This window comes from Branchiostoma floridae, chromosome 18 (assembly GCF_000003815.2).
Source record: "Branchiostoma floridae strain S238N-H82 chromosome 18, Bfl_VNyyK, whole genome shotgun sequence".
In the NCBI taxonomy this organism is placed as follows: domain Eukaryota; kingdom Metazoa; phylum Chordata; class Leptocardii; order Amphioxiformes; family Branchiostomatidae; genus Branchiostoma; species Branchiostoma floridae.
In genome coordinates this window covers 13,909,822-13,918,167 of record NC_049996.1, presented here as the reverse complement: position 1 = coordinate 13,918,167, position 8,346 = coordinate 13,909,822, and the positions used below count along the sequence as shown (strand labels likewise).

The window sequence follows — 8,346 nt, the reverse complement described above, 5'->3', positions numbered from 1 at the left end:
GATTACCTTAATTCTGAGTTTATACTCTAACTTGTTTGATTGGCTTCTGAATCACAAGATAGATCGTACTACTTTTAATTTGCATGATGTTATCATTAACAAATCATGATTTTTTTCTGTTAAGGATCACCTACACGTACCCCGAAGGGGCTCATTAATGGTACGGTCCGTTCAACGTATTTTGTTTTGTTTAGGTGTGCTTTGGACTGCTTTGCTCCTAAACTTGCAAGTATTGCAAATTTTTATAGAGAAATGAAATCCTATAGCTAGGTATTTGTCGAAATTTAAGATGTTTTTGTTGCTTATCTTTTTATTGATATCTTCTAACTCTTTTCTTTTAATCAAGCCCGGTTTTGGTGAACGCAGGGGATCGGTGCCGGTATGGGCTTGCCTTGTGTGCAGTTTCTCTTGTAGCAGTCTTTCTCTACAGCTTGTTATTCTCTGCCATACATACACCTGTTACAACAGTAGCTTTCCTATAGCATCCTGAGTCTTCCAAACCTGGTGTGTCCATGTCACTCCATGTCCCTCTGAAGTGATTTGCTGTGATCTTTAGTGTTCTCAAGTCTGAGATGGCACGAATTTATGTAGACCCAGAATCTCTGCTATGTTTTTTTTCCTTCTTCATCGTCTTCAGTCCTGATGCAACACATTGTAGAGACTTGCTCTAGATTTTCCTGATGAATCCTACCATCCTTTGGAGTGCATTGTTTGTGTGTCCTCTAGACATTGCAATCTTTTCAATCATTAATAAACATGTAGACTAGATGCACTGTAGTTTGTACAGAGTTTAAATGTAGGGGCCATCAAGATTGAAAAAGATTATGATAACAGCTTGACCAAAGCCTATGCTTGCTAATACTAATGATAGTAGAGGTGCTGATGATTATTGCTTAGCCTAGTATTTTGTACATAAGATGACTTTTTAGTGACTTAACATGTGCTAGCTGAATCATTTTTGGGCGAGGTACCCAACATGTACAGTTTGTACTGAATGAAGATCTTTCCCGCAGGTGACATTTCATTGCTTTAATTGAAGTTACTTTTCTTCATCATTTTTAAAAGCACACATGGCCCTTCCAGTTGTTGAGTGTCACTCAAAAACACACTTTAACCCACATCCATGTGACACATCACAGAGTTTACTTTTGAGCAAAAAAAAATAGCTGCATCAGTACTAGTGTCCTAAGTTTTAAATTGGAATATTTGTTGGAAGTGCAGCCAAGTGCAACCCTGACAAACATTTACTGCTACTGTGATTACATGTGAAATGTAAAACAGGCTCCGCATCTAAGGTTTTGCCAAAAAATATGATGATATACTCACTGTTAATATTTCCAAAGGACCTCTCTTTACAGTATACAGTGAGGTTGCTAGAGGATACTAAAAGGAATTGCATTCTCTGATAGCCTATGGTGGATTGGTTTGGAATTCTTGCTTTGCAAAGGCCTACTGATTCAGAACAAGTCTGGGGGTATAGCTCACTCACTGTTGAATGATCTTTGTATTTATTGTTTTCTTTCCAGAGTAAACACTTCATGAGAAAGATCCCCGAAGGCTCGGAGGCGTCGAACGTTCTGGTGGGAGAGGTGGACTTCCTGAAGCACCCGATCATCGCCTTCGTGCGGCTTTCCCACGGGCTGCTGCTTGGTGACCTGACGGAGGTCCCCATCCCCACACGCTTCCTGTTCTTCATGCTGGGGCCGCAGGGCAACCAGAAACAGTACCACGAAGTCGGGAGAGCCATCGCAACGCTCATGTCGGATGAGGTAGGTTTTTACTGACATCTGTTGTGGGTACAAGATTTGTAGTTAGTAGTAGTTGGACCTGACAGAGGTCCCCATTCCCACACGCTTCCTGTTCTTCATGCTGGGGCCACAGGGCAACCAGAAACAGTACCACGAGGTCGGGAGAGCCATCGCAACGCTCATGTCGGATGAGGTACACTTTACTTATAGCCTGGTTCTGTTGTGGGTACAAGATTTGTAGTTAGTAGTAGTTGGACCTGACAGAGGTCCCCATTCCCACACGCTTCCTGTTCTTCATGCTGGGGCCACAGGGCAACCAGAAACAGTACCACGAGGTCGGGAGAGCCATCGCAACGCTCATGTCGGATGAGGTACGCTTTAAAACTTACTGATGTCATAGCCTGGTTCTGTTGTGGGTACATGATTTGTAGTTAGTAGTAGTTGGACCTGACAGAGGTCCCCATTCCCACACGCTTCCTGTTCTTCATGCTGGGGCCACAGGGCAACCAGAAACAGTACCACGAAGTCGGGAGAGCCATCGCAACGCTCATGTCGGATGAGGTAGGTTTTTACTGACATCTATTGTGGGTACAAGATCTGTAGTTAGTAGTAGTTGGACCTGACGGAGGTCCCCATTCCCACACGCTTCCTGTTCTTCATGCTGGGGCCACAGGGCAACCAGAAACAGTACCACGAGGTCGGGAGAGCCATCGCAACGCTCATGTCGGATGAGGTACACTTTACTTATAGCCTGGTTCTGTTGTGGGTACAAGATCTGTAGTAAGTAGTAGTTGGACCTGACGGAGGTCCCCATCCTCACACGATTTGAAGCAAGTGCTCTTCGTGCTGGGGCCGCAGGGCAACCAGAAACAGTACCACGAAGTCGGGAGAGCCATCGCAACACTCATGTCGGATGAGGTACGCTTTTACTGACATTATAGCCTGGTTCTGTTGTGGGTACAAGATTTGTAGTTAGCAGTAGTTGGACCTGACAGAGGTCCCCATCCCCACACGCTTCCTGTTCTTCATGCTGGGGCCACAGGGCAACCAGAAACAGTATCACGAAGTCGGGAGAGCCATCGCAACACTCATGTCAGATGAGGTACGCTTTTACTGACAAGTGACTGGCAAGTGACTGTTTGCTTACTCCATTGCCTCTCGAGACAGAAGGTAGCCATGTTAATGTTTATAGTAGATAAGTTGTTCTACCAAAATATGTTTCTTCTTTGGTAATCAGAATACAAATAATAATGTAAAATTGTAAGGTACAATTAGATTTAATTCGGTCTGCTGTTTTCCAGGTGTTCCACAATGTTGCATACAAGGCCAAGAACCGACAAGACTTGCTGGCTGGCATTGATGAATTTCTAGACCAGGTGGGCAACATTCAAAATCATAGAGTGGAACTCATTGCTTACAGGATTGAAGTACTGTAGGGACTTGCTCATTTACCTTAGAGAATGCTTACAGTAACATTTGTAGATGTACAAACTTTAAGGTTAGGTGTGACAGGTCTATCAGTGGAAGCCAGTTAATTGCACAATGGATTAAAGCACACTTCTGTTAACTGCACGGAATCCCCAAATCCCAAACCGGTGCAGTCCAGCTAGATAGCTTCGCATTATTGCACCAGCCGGATAATTGCACCAAATTCACCAGCTGGCAAATAGGCCGTGCAATTAAGCAGCTTCTACTGTTACAGTATAACCAGAGTCTGATAGAGATAAACTGTGTTTGACAAGGACTACAGTTTGCCAGACTACAGTGAGTGCTAATAACCATGTCCTCAAAAAATTTAATTTTCAACTGTTGATCCGTACGTAATCTTAGACAAAACTCAAAAATTTGAATCGATTATACTGGATAAAAGTTTTGGGATGCATTTTTTAATGAAATTTTTGTCGTGTCTCTGTTTGTAGGTAACAGTGCTACCACCAGGGGAGTGGGATCCTAACATCCGGATCGAGCCCCCGTCCAACATTCCATCCCAGGAGGGGAGAAAGTACGCTGGTGGCCAGGACAATGGGGACGGGGACAAGGAGGAGGAGTATGATAGTAAAGAGGAACTCAAGAGAACTGGAAGGTACTTAAGAAGTTTTAAGACACCCGTGCGCTCATCTCTCTATTGTCCCTTAAAAGAGAAAAGCAGTCTCTACACTGGGGACATATACCAGTACAGTTCTACAAAAATTTGTTATAAAAGTCCAAGATATGGAATCCTGGATGAACCAGTACTTTATACTTTTACTACTTAGACACATGTTTGTGATAAAAGATGACTAACTGTTTGAATGTTTGTGACCAGATTCTTTGGAGGTCTTATCGATGATGTCAAGAGAAAAGCTCCCCACTACCTGAGCGACTTCAAGGATGGCCTGAATCTGCAGTGCCTGTCCTCCGTCCTCTTCTTGTACTTCGCCTGTATCACTCCTGTCATCACGTTTGGGGGGCTCCTGGGAGACGCAACAGACAACTACCAGGTACAGTTACTGTTTTATCAGTGAAAATACTTGAGTGTTTGTCTTTAGCTTTATCATCATGGTTAGATTGACAGACAAGGGATAGAAAGTAATCTCCATGCAAATTTACCAGTGGCATAAGATAGTATCGAAGAGAGTAAGAGTGAGTGAGCAAGTGAGTGTGTGAGAGTGAGTGGTTTTTAATATCAGTGTCATACAAAGATAATACTAGTTAAATGAACTGTACTCTATAGCTTGTTTCGCTACCAATAAATAACACAACAGTAATAGAATTTTACTTACTAAGTCTGCAAAGAAAAGGCCTGGGGCTTTATGAAATATTGAAAACAAAATAATTGTATTCTTCTTTGTTTAGTCCGCACTGGAAAACATATTGATTAAGAATTTTACTTACAAGTCTGCAAAAAAGTGTCCAGGCTCTATGAAATATTGAAAACAAAAAATTTAATGTATTTTTTTTTCAGGCTGCACTAGAAAACATCTTCTCAGCAGCCATCTGTGGCACCACATATCACCTTCTGGCTGGGCAGCCCCTCACCATCATCGGGTCCACAGGACCCATCCTAGTCTACGAGACACTCATGTACAACTTCTGCAAGTAAGGGACATATAGTATTACACATTTATCCTGTTACTGGAGCAGGGTGCTAGCCAGCATCCGTCCTGCCATCCTTTGACGGAATTTTGACGCTGGGGATGGTCAGAAATTTTACAAATTCCATCCTCTGTGACAAACAAAAATTGGCATGTTAAGATATTGATTGAACCAAGCTGAGTACAAGCAAAATTTGCCCCTCAAAATAAGGGAAGTAACATTTCGAAGGGTCTAGATTTCATAAGTTTCCTGCCGTTGTGTCTTTGACAGGATTTCCATTCAAAATCCAGGCGATTTCAGGCTGGCTAGATCACCGTACTGGAGTAACTATAGTTGTACTGTTAGTCTTGCTTCATTACTGTCTCCTTGGTGCTTGGTTTGTGAGCAGTACGGCTTGAAAGGTTTATAATAGATTTGTGTTATAGTTTTGTGGTTAATGGGAGGTAGAAGGGGTGATCAATAACTTAAAGACCTCTGACCTCCTCCACCCTTGAAATCTTGAAAAACGGCTCAGGCCGAATGATGTATCAAGGTTAAATAAAGGTTGAAAAAAAAAAGTTTGCTGCCTCACCCAAAAATAAGGTGCACAACTCGACCTTTGGGTTTCGCAAAATAACCAGCTGCTGCTGTGCCAGCTTGCCCACAGAGCTGTTGTGTTGTGCCGAAGGGTGGTCAAACAGATGCTGATACAGACGACAACTTTGTCTTCTAGGGACAATGGTTTAGAGCACCTGCCTGCAATGCTGGTGTGTTATGCTCAAGGGTGGTTAAACAGATACTGATACAGACAACAACTTTATCTTCTAGGGGCAATGGTTTAGAGTACCTGCCGTTCAGAGTTTGGGTTGGGTTGTGGACGTCGTTCATCCTCCTTGTCATGGTTGCTACGGACGCCAGCGCACTGGTCAAGTACTTCACCAGATTTGTGGAGGAGAGTTTTGCTGCTCTGATCGCCTTAATCTTCATTGTAGAAGGTACTTTATTCTTGAGACTTCAGACTTTATTGTCTTCTTGTCTTTTTGTTTGAGAGATTGTTTATAAAAAGATTCCCATTCATTAAAATAATTGCAGGGTTGGACAAGTCCATTAATCCAATTGTCCTGGGCAAGTGAAAGGGCTGTTTGTTTGGACAAGCGCATGTCCAATCCCACTTGTCCGAACGGGCAAGTAAGATTTTTCCATGAGTGCACTGGTTCACCACCTGAATAATTGCACCAAGAAGGAAAAAAAATTATTGAAAATGTCATTTAAATTTCGGGCTAGTGAAAAGTTGGTTTGGGCAAGTATATAAGAAGAATTATTGGATCAAACCAACTTTTCACTTGCCCAAAATCTAAAGTGAATTTTAGAAAACTTGTCCAACCCTGAATTGTATCTACTACAGTCGTAGCAACTATAGCAGTCTTACATGTACTTGTGAGTCAATTACATTTTGTTACATTCAAGTTTTAAATGATTGCCCTCATATTTTCTGATTTTGAATATCTTCTGTATTGTGTCTGTGCATGTGTATTTTTACAAGGTAGAAAAATTGCCCTTTGAGTACATACATGTACATGTACGTCATATTCAGACTATATTTATCATATACCACATAATTATACACATCCTGGGATTTTGTACATTTTATGAAACACAATCATGTATGATGTTTAAAAGTCGACTGTGAGAATAATTGATATTTTTCTCTGTCTTCCCAAAACATCGTCTTGTAGCATTCAAGAAGCTCTACCACATCACAGACCACTACATGGTGAAAAAATGGTGGCTGGAGTCTAGCTGCATCTGTGTACCTCCAATAGAGAAGAACCTGACAACACCAACGTCAATAATGGACATCTTTTTGAATGACACAAATATGACGTTCCCCACGCCAGCTTCTATGCCTCTTGGCTACAGCCTGGCCACGAGTTCTCCCTTGAATGTAACAGACACTACTCCATTTAACGATTACGAGGTCTTCCCGACGAGCGAATCGGATGGCATCCCCTGGGCAAACCTGAGCCAACATGACTGTAAGTTTACTAAGCAACCTTATCCCTACATAACAATGGCTATAATAGCTTGTTTAACAATTGCTTTTACCTGCTAGTTCTTTTTTTATCATACACGTAGGTTTGTTGGATGTAAGATATAACTTGGCTCAGTTAGCTTGGTTTTCAGTTTTCCTGGAGAAATCCATGACATTGTATGTTTGTCAAATTTTAGTGCAAAGAAAGCTTCTAAACTTATCTTTCTATTGAACTTGAACTTGGTCTAGGCACTTGGTTAGGGTGAGAGTCATTTTCAAACAAAAGTGATGCTCTTAATGAAGAATGTGTCTTTTGAAATATGAATGATAATTCTATGTTGTAAAATCAAAATTCTTCATTGAATTTCTCAGGCTTGATTGTCCACCATGGCCGCTGGGTGGGAGAGAACTGTGACTATGCACCTGACGTGTTCCTCATGTCCGTTCTGCTGATAAAGCCAATCATTATACAACTCGTTAACACTGGCTAATTACATGATTATTGAATTTCTCAGGCTTGATTGTCCACCATGGCCGCTGGGTGGGAGAGAACTGTGACTATGCACCTGACGTGTTCCTCATGTCTGTTCTGCTGATGTTCGGCACCTTCTTCCTGGCCTCCATCCTCAAGTCCATGAAGACGGAAAGATTCTTCCCAACAATGGTAGGAAATACTGCCTCTTTAATTCTTTGTTTAATTCTTTAATTCAATGTGAAGATATCTGTTCCTAGTTTTTCAATTTATGAAATATGTGGTTATGTGCCAGTTTTCAGGACTTTTGATTGCTTCCATGATGTCATTTATCAGACAAACATGTAGAAAGCCACTTCTCTCTTATTGTCACATGCAGACATTCCCACAAAGAAAAGGAAAATCTCTTTGTCTTCCTCTGCTTCCCAAAAAGAAGTCAAACCCAACCTGTCTAGATATTGCTAACACTAAGTACAGTATTTGAGTGGTCTCTTTTCATATATTGATTATTACTGATCATTGTCACATGTATGTCCCATATATCTTTCTACCATTTACTTCCAGGCTTGGAAATAAACTTTCAATTCCACTAACAGGATTGATCTATTATTGCGTGTTCTAGGTTCGTGGGGTGATCTGTGACTTCGCAGTCTTCATCTCAGTTCTGGTGTTTGTTGGAGTCGATGCAGTGTTTGGAGTCGACACTCCAAAGCTGCTGGTACCAATAGAGTTTAAGGTAGGGAAACCTTGTAACTGTTACAGTAACATTTATGGGTGGGTACCGGTACAGAAAATTCACGTACAGGTTTACAGCCCAGATCCACAGGTCCGGACCTGAACGTAGGGAAATATAGCCAATGTTTTTTTTTACCTTTGTTACTGGAAACTCTCCTTTGTTGGTTGAAAACAGTATAGGGGACCCAAATCATAGCTTGGGGGCTCTCTATGCTGAAAATGCCTGGCAAGAACACTGTTTTCCATAATGCCATCAACCCCGTTTCCGTCAACCCGTGGTGGGTGGGATCTCAGCTGTGATCTTC

The 8,346-nt window shown here is 41.8% G+C and overlaps 1 protein-coding gene across 1 annotated transcript in view; it reads left to right on the top strand.

The window, feature by feature from the left end:
- LOC118405258 (electrogenic sodium bicarbonate cotransporter 1-like) overlaps positions 1–8,346 on the top strand; it is a gene marked incomplete in the record, with an annotated part of 46,946 nt that overhangs the window by 24,094 nt on the left and 14,506 nt on the right. The window contains 11 exon segments of the mRNA XM_035804657.1: positions 125–160; positions 347–379; positions 1,527–1,769; positions 3,050–3,124; positions 3,668–3,831; positions 4,054–4,228; positions 4,693–4,826; positions 5,631–5,797; positions 6,539–6,838; positions 7,350–7,498; positions 7,929–8,042. Of these exon segments, the coding sequence (XP_035660550.1) occupies positions 125–160; positions 347–379; positions 1,527–1,769; positions 3,050–3,124; positions 3,668–3,831; positions 4,054–4,228; positions 4,693–4,826; positions 5,631–5,797; positions 6,539–6,838; positions 7,350–7,498; positions 7,929–8,042 (1,590 nt within the window).